At 42.7% G+C, this 20,000-nt stretch overlaps 1 protein-coding gene across 1 annotated transcript in view; it reads left to right on the top strand.

The window, feature by feature from the left end:
* Positions 1-2,917: 2,917 nt before the first annotated feature.
* Positions 2,918-20,000, top strand: part of LOC310800042 (junction-mediating and -regulatory protein-like) — a gene marked incomplete at both ends in the record, with an annotated part of 27,618 nt that continues 10,535 nt past the window's right edge. Inside the window, one exon of the mRNA XM_083662635.1 lies at positions 2,918-2,984. Within this exon, the coding sequence (XP_083518761.1) occupies positions 2,918-2,984 (67 nt within the window). The remainder of the gene's footprint in view (positions 2,985-20,000) is intronic.

Genomic DNA, 20,000 nt, shown 5'->3' with positions numbered 1-20,000 from the left:
TTCTTCAATCTTGAAGAAGCTTCATTTCTTGGACCTTGACAAGGCTAGAGCTGGGTATTGGTTCAAATTTCAAGAATCGATTCGATTCCGATTCACAAGGTTCCGAATCGATTAATCCCGATTCGATTCCGATTCGATTAATTTCAATATCGATTTGGTTAGCGATACCAAAACATGTTTTTTGAGCTGTAACATGAATTACATGACTGTCCAGTTATGTAACACAGGGGTTCCCAACCTTTTTTGCGTCAAGGACCGGTAGATACACGGGGGAAAAAAGTTGCGGACCGGTTGTCAATTTTAATGGTTTTAGTGACACATATATTTACTCACCAGGTGGTGACAAAGGGTAAATAACAGCCTTTTCATCTGTCAATAAAGACACTTTCACAATTATGCACAGTGATTTGATTTCAGCCTATATAATTTCTAAAAGTAGATATTAATGATCAAACATTTCCATGTATGTAGCCTACAGTATTTATGTTTTTGTTTCAACTACAAACATAAATAAACGTCAACTTGAAACTATGTTTCTACTACCACACACAGCCCATAATATTATAGCCTATGTTTATTAAAAAAAAAAAAAAATTAATAAAAAAAATTGATCTCTGGATATATGAATCGATATCAAAGGATTAAAATAAAAATCGATAAAAAATCTGAGAATCGATTTTTTTTAACCTAGCCCGAGACAAGGCAGAAGCTTGTCGTTCTTGTTTCCTCAGTTCAAAAGAGTTGAGTTCAAAAGGCTCCTTCAGGCTTCAAACAGCTGTTATGAGAGCAGCTGGCTATGAGTCAGGTCACATTTAGCCTGAGCATGTCTCATTGAAGTATTGTTCTTACTCATTGAGACAACAGCCGTGCATCAACGCAACGCAGCGGCTTTGACAGAGACATCCAGTGCAGAGAAGAGGGCAGCTGGAGATGCTGAGAGGTTTAGACGTTTACATTTACATTTTTAGATGTTTTAGAGGTTTAGATGTTTGTTGACTGAAAGAGAGCCTAAACAGTCGACAAGGAAAGCCAATTAGACATCATTATGAATGAGTGGACTCATTTGTGGTGTGCCTCAAGAAATCCCCTTTCGCATTCCGTCTAGACCGTTTTCTTTTCTTTTCTCTCTAAAATAAGATGCCAAGAGAGTATAACTTATCATTTAATGTTCAATTATTTCAACAAATGCAAGATTGATGCACTTGTTGAGGATCGGATTTTTGTTTTGCAGTGTGTGTGTGTGTGTGTGTGTGTGTGTGTGTGTGTGTGAGAGAGAGAGAGAGAGAGAGAGAGAGAGAGTGTGTGTGTGTGTGTGTGTGTGTGTGTGTGTGTGTGTGTGTGTGTGTGTGTGTGTGTGTGTGTGTGTGTGTGTGTGTGTGTGTGTGTGTAACTTTTTACTTTTTTACAAAAGTAAAAGCACTTTTGTAACTAACTGTCTCCCAGCATCTGACTGCATTATTAGTGTTTATGTACCTTTGTACTCTGTATTTATGTGGACATAAATAAATCATTTAAATGTGGTCATACATTTTAAGCCTTTTTAGCCAACAAGCTCAATGCTTAGTAAGAAATGACTACACCAAAGACTCTTAATACACCTGTAAGGAGGGACCTTATTTTGGAGTATGGGTCGTTAGGTGGCCCAGTGCAAATGCCCACAGTCACCAAGAGGGTCTGAATTAGTGAGAGAGAAGATGACAACAAAGCATCATTACATTACATTTAGGGGTGCACCGATCACGTTTTTTGCCACCGATCACCGATTGCCGATTGCCTATGGGAAATATCTGCCCAACCGATCATCGACCGATCACCAATCACCGATCACCGATATATAAACTCCTCAAAGAAAGTTTGGAAACGTTATTTTAGGTCGATTATTTCTCCCCTTTAATAATACCAATTGGCATTGTATTTTATATCGTTGGAAAGCCTGATTAGTGATAGGGCTTTTTTTATAAAAAATAAAAAAACATTTTTTTTTTAATATAAAACAATATCGGCAATCAGCCGAAATATCGGCAATCAGCCGATCGCATATTTGAGGTCAAAACCGGCCGATACAGATTGCTTGCCGATCGATCGGTGCACCCCTAATTACATTACATACCAGTGACAACTGTTTGTCTGGTTTAACTTTCCCTCTCTCTCTCTCTTTACATTACATTTACATTACATCATTTGGCAGATGCTTTTATCCAAAGCTACTTACAATAACACATTTTTGTCAGCAATAGAGCAAATCAACTATGCAACACAGTCTATGACAACTACAACTTCTGAAGGAACAGTGGTACAGGTTTAGTTTAGGTTTTTTTATTTTTTTATTTTTTTATTAAAGAGAAAGAAGTTAGTTCAAGAAGGGCCCAGATGGAGCCTGAAAAGGTGTGTCTTTAGTCTTTTCTGAAAGTCTTTCTCTCTCTCTCTCTCTCTCTGTCTCCCTCTCTCTTTCTCCCTCTCTCTCTCTAGCTAGCTGGGACAACAGCAGGAAGGGGAGAAACTGCTTAATGCAAGGCAGCACTTGTTAGTAAATCTTGTTTTGGGGAGGGGGGCCGGGCGGTGACATGGGGGGCCGGGCGGTGACACGGGGGGCCGGGAGAAGAAAGGCCAGTTGGTGAAGGCAGAAAGGAGTTGGCACTGGCAGTGCTTTGGTCTCTTTCTCCTGCCCAGTGGGTGGCAGGGCCGGGCGTTGGCCGATATATGACTCGGCTGTTGTTCAGTCTGCCGACTTGGTGCCGCTTCACCATGGTACAGTTAGAGACCTCAACCTGGTAGGATCACATCCACTGACTGTGGAGGCGTGGAGGTCCATAGGGTCCAGCTTATAGATGTGGATTGGTTCTGGTGTGGAGGTCCATACAGCTTAGATGTGGATTGGTTTTGGTTCTGGAGTGTTCTGCGTTGGTTCTGGTTTATAATGGCTGTGCTGGACAACCACAGCTGGCAGTACGCCCAGGCAGGAAAGACCCTGATCCGACTCTCAGGTAGGCCCTGGACTCACCAGCATCAGTTTGTTCTGTTATGTGTCCCAGCATCTTTATTCTGTGATGCGTGTCCAGCATTATTGTTCAGTTTATGTGTGTCCAGCATCTTGTCCTGTTATGCGTGTCTAGCATCTTTGTTCTGCGTTTTGAGCAGTGATGGCCGGGGGGCAACCCAAATGCGCCATTGAAATATTATTTTATATTTTATTGTTCTTTATCTGATGATTTGAGGATTTCCTTATTTGACGAAATGCAAAAGCAAAGACCTGAGCTCTTCCGGGCAGATGATGGCCAGAAGTTGGAGTGGTTGTTTAAGACTGAGGTATTTAAGACTGCTAACTTTACCTCTAGGGCCTGGAATAGAAGGCAAGCACAGCTCTTTAAGTAGGTTCAGGTGGTGGTTTTCATGCTGTACAACTTTACTGTATGTATTTTGGGTGTTTCTGTAATTGGTTTTATGTTTTGATCATTGTTTGTTTAAATGATGAACAGTCAAAGTGTCCTGTAAGCCCATGTGGGCTGGGCTTCATTCGAAGCATGACACTTCAATAAAGAATATCAATCAATCAAATATATGCATTTAAAAAAGTGATGATAATAGTTTTGCTATTGATTGAAACCTCCAATGTATGAACCTGATTCACTTTGAATGAATGTTCTGTGTATGTTTTAACACATTCACTGCCAGCCGTTTTTTCAATACTGTAGGTAGCTTCTGCCAAGGTTTTTTTTTGAGGATTCTGGCTCATCTTTCAAGAGCCGAGGATTCTTTTCTGTTAGGATTTTGTGAACACACAATATCTCAAAAGAACTAATAGAATGTGTGCTTTCTCTGTCTAAAAGAGTTAGTTTGTAGAGTTAGTAGTTATGTAGGCATTAGCAGTTGAATACAGCATGGTTTCAGCGTCTGAAAATGAAAGGTGAGAAAAAGGCATTTTTAGAATCGCACACACACCACCTCACGTGCCTGTGATTATGGGTGCCCTTGGGCAAGTGTGTATACTGTATTGTGTGTGTGTGTGTGTGTGTGTGTGTGTGTGTGTGTGTGTGTGTGTGTGTGTGTGTGCGGCGCACTGCAGAGCTGAGCAAAGGTGACAGAGGGAAAGTGTGTAGAGAGAGAGAGAGAGAGAGAGAGAGAGAGAGAGAGAGAGAGAGAGAGAGAGAGAGAGAGAGAGAGACAGTCCAATCACCCCCACTCCCCTCTCCTGCAAACTCCTCCCTCCATGGGTGTGTCTCTGGGGATCTGCAGGCAGAGTGTGTGACAGGCAAGTCTCTGCCGCCTGGATGGCGTTTCGGTTATGAGTTGGGATGTAGCTGCGTGCGATTCTGGGCTTTTGGGCTTTCTGCTGGTGTGTTGCAACATAGTTTTGCATAGTGTTGCACTCGAGTCTATTTTTAGAATCCCCCACGTTGTGCACCAGCACCCAGCGCGAAAGCGTTTTCGCGTTTTTTCTGCTGCTCTGGAGAGCACTGTCGCCACTTAGTGGGTCGGTGGAATGGGTTGTACACGTTCAGTGGCTCTCATATTTTATAGGAGACGTAGGGAGCTTGGATCCACGTCCCACCGTCAAAATTTTTTTTTTATTTTTTTTATTGACGAGTTGACTCGCCATTGGCAGTCAACCGTTGGTTTCTGCTTGGCGAGTTGACTCGTCAATGGCAGTGAACGTGTTAATTGACAATTGTAAAATATTTTTTTACAAGATCTGTTGTTTTTGTGTTGTACGCAAAGACAGCGCTCTTGGAAAAGAGGGGCCCCATCCTTCATTGCGTTTTTCAAGTATTAAATATAGGTTAAAGGTTCAATTAATAAACGGTGCATTGTTTCAAACAGGACATTTTGAACTGCTGAAATAACATTTTGTGAATGCAAATGACTAAAATGATCCCTCTTGTTAACTGCAGATTCTAATGGAAAAGTCATGGAAACTCTTTAACTGACCAAATTACTCACTGCTGTTTTCTTACAGTAGCAGCAGAATGATATTTTTTCAACCATCGCCCGTGGACCGTGCTCACAATATCACTGTACATTTGCAGGTGGAGTAATTGAATAGCTGGTTGTGACAAATGATGTTGAGCAGCGGTTTAGCACTATAGTTACAGTTTTTGCACAATTGTTAACACACGTTTCTCAAAACAATAACGGCTTTCTCCAAACTGCACACACAAAACTGAAAACCTCACACACACACAATGCTAAACCTGACACTGCCTTTGGACTCTTTGCCATCAAATATCTTAACACATTCACTGCCAGCCGTTTTTTTTTTACTGTAGGTAGGTTCTGCCAGAGGGTTTTTTTGAGGATTCTGGCTCATCTTTCAAGACCTGAGGATTCTTTTCTGCTAAGATTTTGTGAACACACAATATCTAAAAAGAACTAATAGAATGTGTGCTTTCTCTGTCTAAAAGAGTTAGTTTGTAGAGTTAGTAGTTATGTAGGCATTAGCACTTGAATACAGCATGGTTTCAGCGTCAGAAAAATTATTCTGAGATAAATGGCTTTTTGTGAAATTCGATAGAACAGTCACTTTAACCATTCATTTTTGGCATCAGTAAGATGTCAGACATCTAAACAATAGTTTTGAACAGTAATTTCCTCCATAACAGCAGGAAACACCCCTCTGCTTCCAACTCCTCCCTCCGTGTGTGTCTTTGGCTGCAGCGGCCGTGTCACAAGCTTGTTTCTGTTGCTGCGGTAACCTCGCGTCACCAGGCTCACTGCTGCTGCTGCTGTGCCTGTCTGCTGGCGGCCGCTCTTTGAGGAAGTCTGGATGGACTCGCTTGCTTCGGTTGAGAGCTTTGATGAAGCTTTTGCGATTCTGGTCATATTTATGCTGCGTGTTTCAAAGTGTGTTCCACCCGTAATCTATTGTGCAAATTTGCAATCCCGCACCGCCAGCAATCAGCGCGAAAACGAAAGCGTTTTCGCCAATCCATTTTCATGAGAATGGCTTCGAGGGAGCCATTCACACTGCTTTTTGCTTGCCTTCCTCTAGTCAGGAGAGCACTGTCGCCACTTAGTGGGTTGGTGGAATGGGTTGTAAACGTTCGGTGGCTCCAATAATTATATAAGAGATGTAAAAGGGTTAGATGCACATCCCACGGTCAAAAAAAACAACAACATTTTTTTGACGGAGTAATACGTCACTGGCAGTGAACCGTTGGATTTTTTTTGACGGAGTAATACGTCGTTGGCAGTGAACGTGTTAACTGTTCACAAAATGGAACTGGTGTTTTCAACACACAGCCATATTTTCAAATGACACACACATACTATTCATTGACTACACACAACTAAGCATTTGCTGCACACTACCAAGCATTTACAGCACACTGAAGTGCAACATTGAAAACACAATCATAGAAATGGAACACATGAATGACAATGACTCTCCTTTTGTAAAATGTCTCAGTGTAGGCCCACTTTTTTCATAGTCAAACATAAAACAGCACACAAATATGCAGCAAAAAAGTTGTATTTCAACTTCTCTGGTTGTCTCTTTCTGCAAAGTTCTCCATTGTTCACCAAACAAAACAGAGGCTCAAGGCACTTTTATGCTGCCATCCTGATTGCAAATTGCTCAATAGACCTGCATGTTTAGAGATTTGAATATTTGTGTGTTGTAGGTTGATGCTTTGAGATTCTACTTGAGAAGTGTGTGCAACAACTGAACATTGTGTGTAGTTTTGTAAAAACTGTAATAGCTCGTGTCTATAGCAGCTGTCTGAGAAGGGATATGTCTGGGATATGTCTGGGATATGTCTGGGATATGTCTGTCTAGGATATGTCTGGGAGCGAGTGATTGGGTGACTTAGTCCATGGGCCAAGGCTCAAATTTTGACATATCGGTACCACCTGAGGTGACCGCACGATTTTGTTATTTTTGTCTTCCTACATGTCTCTAGTTTATATTTTGGTATGATAACCCTTCCGATTTGGTAGCTTAAGGATAGTTATCACTCTGTAAACAAACCTACCCCCAAAAAATGACAAAACCCTGATTTCATCATATCTCCTGAACCACACATGATAACGCAGAAAATGTGATGTCTACCCCTATGTTTTCATGGTCAGGGATTACAATGACACCCTATACAACATCATAAACTGTTCACATGAATAGTTAATGGTGAATTAAGTGGTGTTTTGGTGAATTCAGTGGTGTTTTGAGAAGGATACAATGCAATTAGTCCATGGGCCAATGGTGAAATCGGTACCACCTAAGGGGACCGCGCAATTTTTGTATTTTTGTCTTCCTACATGTCTCTAGTTTATATTTTGGTATGATAACCGTGCCAATCTGGTAGCTTATTGATAGTTATCACTCTGTAAAAAACCTTCTCCCATATAAATGACAAACCCCTGATTTCTGTGTATTAGTCCAGATGATATGTGAAAATCATGTTCACTTTTTCATAAAAGCATGAAACTTGGTACACATATAGTTTGGGGCCCCGTAAATCTTCAGAAATTAAGCCATCACAAAAATGCCTCGCGGTGGCCATTTTAATTCCGCCATAAGTGAATTATGTAGTTTGCATCATATCTCCTGAACCACACATGATAACACAGAAAAGGTGATGTCTATCCCTATGTTTTCATGGTCAAGGATTACAATGATACCATATAGAACATCATAAACTGTTAAAGTAACTAAGCAATGGTGAATTTAATGACGTGAGAAGGAAATCACAGTTTCTGATAACTGATGCTATAACCTCAATTCCATGACCACTCTCTGGCTAAGATTTTTTGATGAGTAATTTGACTTCTATGGGCCTTTTTGTTAAAATAGCCCCCAGGCCCCTCCCAAACATCCTCCAACTTTCTGCCAGATGGCCAAATCCAAGATGGCCACTGGTACAATCTTGAAAAATTTACTTTTGAACCAGAGCACCTAGAATAATGTATGAAGACACTTTTCGGTGTAAGTCAACCACAAAGAATCTGATTCTGACATCAGTTTAACATTCTGTCATAATTTTGACCCACAATTCCAAGATGGCTGCCATCCAGTAGCGTGAAAACTTAACTTTTGAATGGCAACATATACGTATGTGGTGTTTGGGGTTTACCATTTTTAGAGTAAGGACGGAGATTAACAATGGTGAATTATAGCTATTTTAATTGCAAATCCATGCCGACCAAACATGGTTTAGTAATGACAATTATTGTGTTTTGAGGGTAATTTCATAATTATGTTAGTCTCGCTGGCCACGGCCAGCCTCCCCTCCCTACCGGGAGAGGAGTCTGGCGCCACGGAAACAGGCAACTGGGATAAGCCCTCCCCTGCTCTACAGCTGCTCCCCATTGGAGCGACTGTTTCAGTGGGTGCCGGATGTCTGCTCCCGGCTTATTACAAACTCTGTCATTGGCTCCGACCACGTCAATCAGAGCAGCTTCCGCTCCCTCCTCCCTGTGTGTCGCTGTAAATAGTGCCCTGCCGCCTCAGTGAAAACAACAACGCTAACTAGCTAGCAAGCTAACGGCAGAAACCTACACGCTAGCTCGTTGCTACACGCTGAAAAGGGCAAGTTGGATTGTTGGAAACTATTTTCCAAGGGCACTGCCGCTAAGCGCCGCCCATCGCAATCCCACTATGGAGACCTGCGTGGGAGGGGAGGCTGGCCAGCGAGACTATGGGAAAGGTGAAGGTGAATAGCCTATGTCCATTGTCCAACAAGTTTTCTCAATTAATTTCCCTCTTTGCGATGTGATAAAAGTTTCTCAGTGAGTTATAGTTGATTGCATTGCCTCACTGAATTATCTGCTAATATCCAATTTTAGCAGCAGAATTTGATGTCCTGGCGTGGGCACGTCCATGTGTAATGACATATCCAAAAGGAATTTTACTCTGCGCTGCGCTGCACAGCATAGAGATTATGGTGCGCTCAAGCGCAGCAGAGTATTTAGCGCGTAAGAGTTGCTTTTTTTTAGCGTGTAAGAGGTGCTGCCCCGTATTCTGAGCAGGGTTACATGCTGCCACTCCGACGTGCTGCCACTCCGACGTTCTGCCACTCCGAAATATCGGCACTCAGAAAGGGGGTCTATATTCCCCGTTTTTCACTAACCTCTCCCAGCCCCCACGCCAAACCTAACCTCCCCCCATGCCTAAACCTAACCTCCCCCAGACCCTAACCCAAAACCTAACCTCTCCCACCCCCACGCCTAAACCTAAGGTCGGCATTGCGGCTTCTAAGGTGAACGACCGCCAGTCCGAATAATGGAAGTTAACGTTCGGAGTGGCAGCATGTCGGAAAGGCAGAGGAACCCCTCTGAGCAGAAACGGCTGATTGTGGCACGCCTATGTCCAGTAAAATTATAACAGGCATGCGCTTGTGCACGCCCCCAATTTGCATTGCGCGCGGCGTACCGCTTTTGCGAAGATAGGGCCCCCGGGACTTGCAAGAATCTGGTCAACTTCTCCTCTCCTGCAGCATGGGCTGATTTTAAGTCTGCAATGAGTGGATGCGAAAAGGAGCAAAAACACCAGACGCTGAAGTGACGAAGCATCTGGAAGCGCAGCCAGTTTCATTTTGGTGCACTTGTTAGCACATTAGACCATTCAGTCAGACCAGCCGTGATGAGGCCGGCTCGCCCCATGCAGAGATTGTTTCGGCGTCTGATCTATTTTTGTGTGAGACCCGCGAGTGATTGTGTGAAGCCAGATAGGAAGTCAGTACAAGTGGTCACCGGCGCGGAGCAAAGCAGTGCGTCTGGTGTGAATGGCCAGGGTCCTGCTCGAGCTGAATTTACACACAGCGGCACTTCGCGTCTGCAGCATCACAATCATCTTCCACCCTCCTCCCTGCATGCATGCTCCAACCCGCTCTGACTGACTGGTGGCGACCATTTATGGATTTCGTTTCCACTCCCTCCGTGTCGAATCTGTCTATCTCAAATGCCTGTGCCACTGTGAAACGACAACATCAACAATGCTAGCTCGTTGCTACATGCTGAAAACGGTTGGATCTGGATTGTGCAATAAAGCAGGCCTGCTTGATACGTTTGGTGGATAGTTGTAAAGGTGAACGGAGCCTTTTTCCCCTATACCAGGGTGGAGGTATTAGCAGCCAGACTCTGCCATTGTAGGGAGGGAGTCTGGCAAGCGAGACTACCCGGGAAGGAACTCAAGGTAGGAGCTGCTGAGATGGAGTGGAGCGCTCCAAGGCAGTGATTGACCTGGTTGTGGTCAACTTGTAAACCTCCACGAGTTGCTGGAACATTGTGTTTTTGATGAATGTGTGGCCTTATTCAACTCCAACATCACATACAGGAAGACGCAGAAGAGCAAGCGCATCTAGAAGAAGCTCTATCTCCAATCTGTAGGGCTGCAAGAACCCTACATCACTCTCGTTGACATGGGCATGATCGAGATGATGGCAACTCCATCAGCAATTGGATTGGCAGACACAAGATGGCACCCCATACAAGTGGTCGGACTATGTCCACAAGGTGTCATCCATCATCCTTGTCCGCCATGGTGATGTTGACATATCTGTGTGATCGACCGGTATGACACAGCATACTTGGCTAAAGATGATGAGCGGAATCTGATGATTCAGAATCTATAGCTACAGCTAATAAAAAGAGCTTATTTTAGTTATCTTGTCATACATTCATTAAATATTTTAATGCAAGAAATCCTGGGGGTAGTTGGTACAGCAGTACCAAGGTAAAATGGGTGTTGACATTAACATATTTTCAATTAACATAATTCTGAAATGACTCCCAAAACATCCACCATTGTTAATCTCCTTCCTTGTGGTAAACCCCAAACGCACAGTATACCTTCCCATTCAAAAGTTACATTTCCACAATACTGGATGGCAGCCATCTTGGAATTCTGGGTCAAAACTATGCCATAATGTCAAACTGATGTCAGAATCGGATTCCTCGTGGTTGACTTACACCGAAAAGTGTCTTCATACATTATTCTATGTGCTCTGGGTCAAAAGTCAATTTTTTAACATGGCGCCAGTGGCCATCTTGGATTTGGCCATCTGGCAAGGAAAATCCCAGGATCCTTAGGAGGGACCTGGGCGCTATTTTAACAAAAGGTCTATATAAGTCAAATCACTCATCAAAACATCTTAGCCAGAGAATGGTCATGGCTTTGAAGTTATAGCATCGGTTATCAGATACTGTCATTTCCTTCTCACAACGTCATCAAATTCACCATTGATTAGTCACTTTAACAGTTTATGATGTTCTATATGGTATCATTGTAATCCTTGACCATGAAAACATTGGGATAGACATCTCCTTTTCAGTGTTAGCATGTGTGGTTCAGGAGATATGATGCAAACTACATAATTTGCTTATGGCAGAATTAAAATGGCCGCCACAAGGCATTTTTGCGATGGCTCAATTTCTGAAACTGTACAGGGCCCCAAACTATAAGCGTACCAAGTTTCATGCTTTTACGAAAAAGGGAACATCATTTTCACATATCATCTGGACTAATACACAGAAATCAGGGTTTTGTCATTTATATGGGGGTAGGTTTGTTTACAGAGTGATAACTATCCTTAAGCTACCAAATCAGCAGGGTTATCATACCAAAATATAAACTAGAGACATGTAGGAAGACAAAAATAACAAAATCGTGCGGTCACCTCAGGTGGTACCGATTTTTGCCTTGGCCCATGGACTAACTGGATAAGAGACTTGACTTGACTTGTGAAGCCATTTGAGTAGCTTCAGTTCAGCTAAGCCTCTTCGACACGTGCTCATGTGTTAGGAGGACTTGGGTGTTTGTTTCCAGTACACCTGGCACTAACATGCATTTTCTGTGATCAGATTGCAATCAGATAGTGCTTGACCACTTGAAAGTACAGGTGTAAACGGCCCCCAAGACACATTGATTGATGGATTGCGATCTGATCGGCCAAACCACCTCCGGAGGTGGTCAGGGATGCATTGTGGCCACATTGAACACAAGTGTAAATGCAATGTGTCCTCTCAATCCGCATACACTTGCCGTATGCGGATTGAGAGGACACCCGTTTTGGGTGATCAGATTTTCAGTCAGATTGCAATCTGACCACCCAAAATGCATGCTAACGCCGGGTGTAAATGAAATCAGGCTAATGTGGTCGAGCACTATCCGATTGCAATCTGATCACAGAAAATGCATGTGAGTGCCAGGTGTAAATGACCTCACTGATTTACACTGAACTCCTGATTTGAATGTGCTTGGTGCACTGCTGCTGCATCGTCGCTCTATATGCAACTTATGCTGCATCACTGCAGGACACTACTCTTTACATTGCTTTTGCGTTACTTAAAGGAACACTCCGCCCATTTTCAACCAGCTTTGTATCATTAGAACATCAGTGGTATATCAGAAAACTGTAAACTGTTTTGAAGTCTGTCATTTAATTTGACAGTTATTGAGTTAAAGTGTGGACCAGTGACATCACTGGTCCACACTAACTCAAATTAATAACTCATTAACTCAAATCAACTCTCAATAACTGTCAAACTAGATGAATGATGAATAGTTTGACAGTTATTGAGAGTTGATTTGAGTTAATGAGTTATTCATTTGAGTTAGTGTGGACCAGTGATGTCACTGGTCCACACTTTAACACTCAATAACTGTCAAATTAAATGACAGACTTCAAAACCGTTTACAGTTTTCTGATATACTACTGATGTTCTAATGATACAAAGCTGGTTGAAAATGGGCGGAGTGTTCCTTTAACATCGTCTGAGATGCGTTGTCACCTAATTGCCAGTTAACAATATAACATGAAACCTTACATATGCCCATACTGTATCAGCACAAATCCCTATCCCAATAAGGAGGACATACACAAGATCTGACTCCTCCCCCGTCCCTCCAGCCCATCCCTCCCCGTCCCTCCAGCCCATCCAATCTAGTTGTTGTGTTACATAATCGAGTGCATGAAAAAGCGCCGCACGTTTTGGTGTTTTTCCCACCACAGAATCCTACAGATTCAACCCTGATCCTGCAGATCATTTAACAACTTAGGTACTGTCATGCAAGTAATGCGCTACGTGTTTGAATAGTAACTGTAATGTGATTAGGGATGGGGCCGATCCGATCCAATATCGGTATCGGGTGCCGATATTGTCACTAATTCATGGATAGGATCGGATCGGATTGAGAAAAAAAATCCGATCAGATTTTTTTTTTTTTTTTTTTTTTTGCAATTCCAGCGCTGGCCGTAATTTGCCCATGTATAGACGGTTTTAACTTGACAACAAAAACATTCTAAATTGAACCCCCCCCTCACTTCCTGTTGCAGTGTTTGCTATGGACATAAAAGAAAAAAAAACATTCAAGTGCAGGACTGACCATTCTGTGAAAACCGTCTATACAGCTGAGCAGCGAAAACAAAAGTAACGATGTCGAGTGAATATTTCTGCAGTTTGCCGAATGCGGAGAAAAAGGAAGTGCTGTGGGGTTGTGCTTTGGTGAAAACCGTCTATAATAGTATCCTTCTTTGGCCTTGTATATTTTCTTAATTTTGTCTGCTTTTTGCAAGGTATATAAAAAAAAAGAATAATAATTGGCCAAATCTTTGCCTATACTGTATATTCAAGAAACATATTGGTATCGACATAATATCGGTATCGGCAGATATCCAAATTCAGGTATCGGAATCGGATCGGAAGTGAAAAAAGTGGATCGGGTGCATCCCTAAATGTGATTACTGGCTTTACGGACTGTAATGGCTTACACTACTCGTTACAGACAAATGTAATGTGATTACAGTAGTGTGTGACTTTGTAATGCGTTACCCACAACAACTGGCCACGAACCACCATGTTTTAGCTGCCCTGTTTTAGCTTCAGTAAATGGGTCACTCTTCTCAGTGTCGTGTGCTGTGCTGCTACAGACACAATGCTTTTACAGGAGGCGGGGGGGGGGGGGGGGTGCTGTGTGGTGTGTGTGGGGGGGGGGTTGCTGTGTGTGTGATGTGGGGGAGGGGGGGTGCTGTGCTTGAACGCAACACACACTACTTTTTGAAGCTTGCACAGCCACAGCCTGCTGGCCATGGTAGACCAGTGCCAGGGCTGCTAAGAAGCAGCAGCAGGTCAGCCAGGAGGACAGCAGGCTGTCTCTCAGACCTTGAGTCCAGGAGGAACCAGGGTGTCCACACCCAAATGGGTTAACTATTGGACAAACCCATAGCATCAAGCTTGGCTTGGTTCCCCCAGGAACTGTAGCCATCACTCCTTATCAAAATTTCCGTCTCATAGCTCGTTTGCTCTCCAGGTGTCTTCTTGCTCAGTCACTAAGACAGTGGAGCTGCTCAGTGGCCAGCAGATCAGACTGTGGTTGTACTGGTCAGCTTCCAGGTGTGAATGTGTGTGTGAATGTGAACAGGGCGCTCCTGAAAAAGAGAGCATTGCTCTCTAGTGAGACCTCCCCCTGTATAAATAAAGGTAAAAAAAAAAAAAAAAAAAAAATCGTGACTGCAGGTCTCCTCTTGCTCAGTCACTAAGGACTCGTGACTGCAGTACCCTACTCGTGACTGCAGGGGGAACACATGCAGATGTCTGAGGCGACGAGCTCCGAGGCCATTAGGAGAGATAGAAATAGGGCTGTTTTGTCCTGAGCACGGCAGAATGAGATCACAACAGAACAGAGCCGGGCTGAGTGAGGAGGATTTATACTGTAGTGCCTCTGGGCGTAGTTCTGGTTAGGTATTCCCAAGGCCCGGGACAGAACTCCAAGTCATGTGCTGCTGAAGTCACTCTTAGATAATACCTTTTATAAGGTGGGGGGGAAACCTTGTTCGTGTCTGTTTTCAAGTAGCCTATGTTTGGGGGTAGGGCTACTAATACGGTACTTATACGTATATATATACGATACGGCAATATATCGCGATATTTTATTTCCCGATACTGTATCGATACTTGGACGCCAAAGTATCGCGATATAAAAAAAAATTTGCAGGCCACGCAGGCCTCTGCATCTGGTGATTCCCACCCCTAATCGATACTGTATCGATATTTCCCATATCGATGCGTTCAGTAACACTCAACACGTCGGTGGTTTTGACTAAATTTGTCCACTAACTTATCAGTATAAAGTGATGTACATTTTATTACACTACCTGGGTGGTACACAGTGTGTTGTATCTTTAGCTCTATTATTTAATTTTGAGTAAATTCTGTAGAATATCGCAATATATCGCAATATGTATCGCATCGCAAAGTCTCAGTGATGATAAGGGACAGTTTGAGGAGGGGAGGCAGGGAAATGATTCAAGGCATTTCAAGTATAGACAAGTCAGGGCTCCCAGGAAAGTTCCAGTTGTGGTGTTTTGCAGTTTGGATTGTTTGCCTCGGTTGATGTGGCCAGGAGGATGACTTGGAGTCCAGACTGACATGTAGAGCACTGAGGATGACTTGGGAGTCCAGACTGACATGTAGAGCATTGAGGAGGACTTGGAGTTCAGACTGACATGTAGAGCACTGAGGAGGACTTGGAGTCCAGACTGACATGTAGAGCACCAAGGAGGACTTGGAGTCCAGACCTGACATGTAGAGCACCAAGGAGGACTTGGAGTCCAGACTGACATGTAGAACACTGAGGACTAGAGCCCCGACCGATACTGGATTTTTGGAAGGCCGATGCCGATACTCGATATCAGGGAGTAAAATAATTCCGATATCGATATATCGGCCGATATTCTTACATTATATAATACACATTATACACAATTCTTTTGCAAATGATCCCCTCAAAATATCAAACACTTGACAAAGATATGACTCGAACATGACTTGAGAGGATGTCATGTAGGCAGGATATTTTACAGCTTATCAATCAACCTTTAGTGTCCAGAATATGACATCAATGCAATTGAAACGGTCAACTTTCATCTGGGAATTATTAATCATTATAAATTAACTAGAAATAGAAAAAACACAAATAGAACAAATATAAAATATAACTTGAGTTAAGAAAAAAGATCAAATATACACCGACATGCTTGTCTATGACTTAAAAAATACAAAATAAAAAAATATCGGCATATCGGGCCAACATATCGGCCGGATACCGATATATCGGTTTATCGGTCAATATCAGCCGATAATATCGGTGGCTTTAACCAGGCTAACCTATGGGGTTTATGCTTGTCAAAAGCGGTTGACCGTTACAACATTGATTCCCATGTTTTTTCTCATCCTCTCAAGCTGATAAAACAACAGTTGCAGTTGTGTGTGGACATAAAGCTCCGTAAAAAAAAGACATTCACACGACGCCATTCAAATACTGGCAACTGACGCAGAGGGTTGCCAATAGTGAGGGCCTAGGGGAGCGCTAGCTATGTTACCGGGTCAATAGAGTCGACAAAGAGAGAAGAGAGAGAGAGAGACTATTGCGCTGCATGGAGAAAGTAGTGAGCAGCACATAATGAGATGAAAGTGAGAAACATAAAGTGTAAAAGTTTAATTTGAGTAGGTGGTGTGTTGAAAGGACTCCTCCCTCTCTCTCTCTCCTCTCTCTCTCTCTCTCTCTCTCTCTCTCTCTTCTCTCTCTCTCTCTCTCCCTCTCCCTCTCTCATCTCCTCTCTCTCTCTCATCTCTCTCTCTCCTCGTCTCTCTCCCTCTCTCTCTCTCCTCTCTCCCTCCTCTCTCTCTCCTCTCTCCCTCTCTCTCCTCTCTCTCTCTCCCTCTCTCTCTCTCTCTCGTCCCTCTCTCTCTCCCTCTCTCCTCTCCTCTCTCTCTCCTCTCTCTCCTCTCTCTCTCTCTCTCTCTCTTCTCTCTCTCTCTCCCTCTCTCTCTCTCTCTCTCTCTCTCAATTCAATTCAATTCAATTCAATTCAAAGGGCTTTATTGGCATGATATAAGTTGCATCTTACATTGCCAAAGCATATATTTTGTTACCCAGTAACATAAATCACAAAATCTGAAGATATTCAAAGAGGAAGAGAAAAGAAAATGAAATGGAATGTGATAAGATAGAATAAAATAGAAGACTATTGTTGACCAGAATCTATTCAGAATAATAACAGAACTGTAATAAACGGGCAGTTAAATGGTGATAGTGCAAAATATAGAGCAATTACAGTATATTAACAAAAAATCACAGAATCTGTAAATAACCGTTGTTATTTTGAAATCTTCAGAAGAGAGCGAAAAACAAATCAAAGCAAAAAATAATAAAATATAACAGAATAAGATCAAATAAAATATTAGTGTTGACCAAAAAACCTATTTGGAACAACAAATTAAAAAACTTAAAAACGTAAAACTTACAATTTTAAATGTAAACACGCTAACCAATAAACTGGATGCTAGTGCAAAAATAATACAGTGTGTTAAGTGTTCTGTGTTTCAGCCAGATGTGGATGGCTCTGTCCACTGGATGTCCCTCTCTCTCTCTCTCTCTCTGTGTGTGTGTGTGTGTGTGTGTGTGTGTGCGTGTGCGCGTGCGCGGTGCGCGTGTGCGTGTGTGTGCAGTGTGTGTGTGGTTACTGGTGACAGTGTGTTTTGTGTGGCATTGTGAGAGCACAGATGTGAACACACTACTTCATTATACAGCATTGAAGCAGCATTGATTGTGCCTCTCTCCGGCCTCACAAACAGCTCTCTTCGCACGTACACTCGCCGGCTCGTAAAAAGAGCGTCAGCCATTGTTCTGCGCTCAATAAGGTTTATATTTAGGGCGCGGGTTGAATTTGTTGTGCTGTGTATCGCTCCTCAATTGATTTACAGTGCTCTCTGTTCTCTGTCTGCGATAGAGACACTGCATGAAATAGGCCCACGCCCATCACGGGGGGAAATCGCTCCGTTCGCTCACCATTCACCAGCATCATTTCTCTTGAATTAAACATAGCTAAAAGCTGTTGTGTGGTGGGGGCTGCGGCACACAACAAATGTAAAACATCGCCAGTTCAAGTTTTTTTTGTACTCCCGAGAAAATCAAGGAAGCCGTTGAGCATTCGCGAGGAGAAAAGGTGGATTTAGCTGTCAAGGAAGTAAGTTGGAGTGTTCATCTTCCGTATATATGATCTTTGTGTGCAACTACGTGACATAGGAGAACACCAGCGCGTCTGATGCCATCTGTCTGATGTTACACCAGCGTTATTTTCATTCATTTAAACATGCCTAAAAGCTCATGTCATAGTATTTCACTTCAGGCCACTGTGTGCGATCGTTTATCCAGCGTTGTTTGGGCAATGAAAAGGGACACTGCTCCAGGCCAACTGAGTTCATTTTCTCGATGTAGCTTTCCCTCTCCGTTGGAGGAAGTGTACTGAAATAATCTTTTGACATTATCTAAAAAGAAAACTGTCCGAATCCCTGTAAAACCCCCGCAAAAACTATTACTATACTATCTGATGAGAGTTCCTCCGTTCGCCCCTCCGGTTAGCCGCGGCTTGTTTTGCTAAGCTGCAGTCGTCAGGCAGTGCTTCCTTTGTGTTTTCCCCCGTCTTGGGCGTGGTTCTGAATGATGATGCGTTTTGCAGTGTCTCTATGCAACAAGTTATTCATTCACAATAGGGCTGGGCGATATGACGATAGATTTCGTCTGGACGATAGAAAATGTCATTTCGTCTCATTATGATGCTCTATCGTTTATAATCGTTGTGTTGCAAATCACACTCCTTTACGGCAATATTGTCCCGTCATTTGGATGACGCTGTGCTTTCGTCATTCTGTTTTCTTTTTACTTCACGTCCACAGTCCACACACGCACCAGACTGTGTGTCAACAAGCCCCTTGCGTCTCTTTATAAAGTGGCACAAATCAGCCGGTGAGTAGGCTAAAGAGCAGGGAGATGTTACCTCCACTCCGTCCGCCTAGTCTACCCAGGCATTTGCGCTGTGTTAAGTCCGCGTTTGATCCATATTTGCGTGTGTCCTCCTAACGTTAAACCTGGCAAAACATCTCCTCTCATCCTCTCATCATCCCAAGGAAATCCCCTTGAGGGCCGACAACAAAACGTCTATCGTTAGCTTTAGCTTATAGCTTTCCCCTGGGTTTAAGAATTGTGCTGGTTGGATAACCGTGAAATCCCGGAGTGGAGTACTTTTGTTGAGTGAACTGAACTGGTAACATGGAAATCCCGAAGTGGAGCATTTTTGTTCCTTTTATAAACGAAATGAGAGAACTGGACTGAACTCTAGGCTAAAGAACTTTTATTCTACCCGTTTTGCTCTGAATGTAATCTTTGAAAATCGAACTGGTGGTGTGGTTCAGTTTGTGTTTCATTCTACTGCCCTGCAACTAATTATTATTATTTGTGTTGTAAAGAATAGCCATGCTTATATCTGTATTGTGAATGCATGTATCCTTTGTGAGGTTTGACAACATTTTAACTGGTTTAACTGCTGCATAAATAAATGGCCATGTGGTCATTTTATATAAACTATAAATTGAATTTACAGAAAATATGCTATATCGTGATATGTATATCGGTATCGGGATATGATATTACCTAGGGATGCAACCGATATGAAAATTATGGCCGATGCCGATAACCGATATTAACATTGCTGTTATGGCCGATAACCGATATTTACCGATGTCGATATGATCTGTATAAAACCACATTTTTATGATCATCACATTTTGTACATACTGAAAAACACATGTTAACACTGAATTTGAAAAAGTTATGCATTTCTTTATTTGCAAAGCCTTTGGAAAAGCCCATAACTCATAGATTTACTGCATTATTTCATATCAATGTGAAGAATTTGGCTGATAATGATAACCGATATTAACATTGCAACATCTGACCGATACCGATATGTTAAAAAATGACTAACATCGGCCGATACCGATATGATTGCCGATATATCGTGCATCCCTAATATTACCTATATCGGGATATGAGATTTTGGTCATATCGCCCCAGCCCCTAATTCACAGAGCACTTTATCCATATATTTAGGTGAAGGTATACATTTTATCAGCTCAAAGGAGGCAAAATAAATAAGCATACACAAAAGCATATGTACAAGCCGTCAAGGATAACACAAAAAAGCCCAGGGCTTATTTCCATTGTGGTC

The sequence above is a fragment of the Poromitra crassiceps genome (assembly GCF_964638095.1).
Source record: "Poromitra crassiceps genome assembly, chromosome: 29".
NCBI lineage: Eukaryota > Metazoa > Chordata > Actinopteri > Beryciformes > Melamphaidae > Poromitra > Poromitra crassiceps.
The sequence above is the reverse complement of the archived record's forward strand: the minus strand, read 5'-3'. Positions and strand labels throughout refer to the sequence as shown.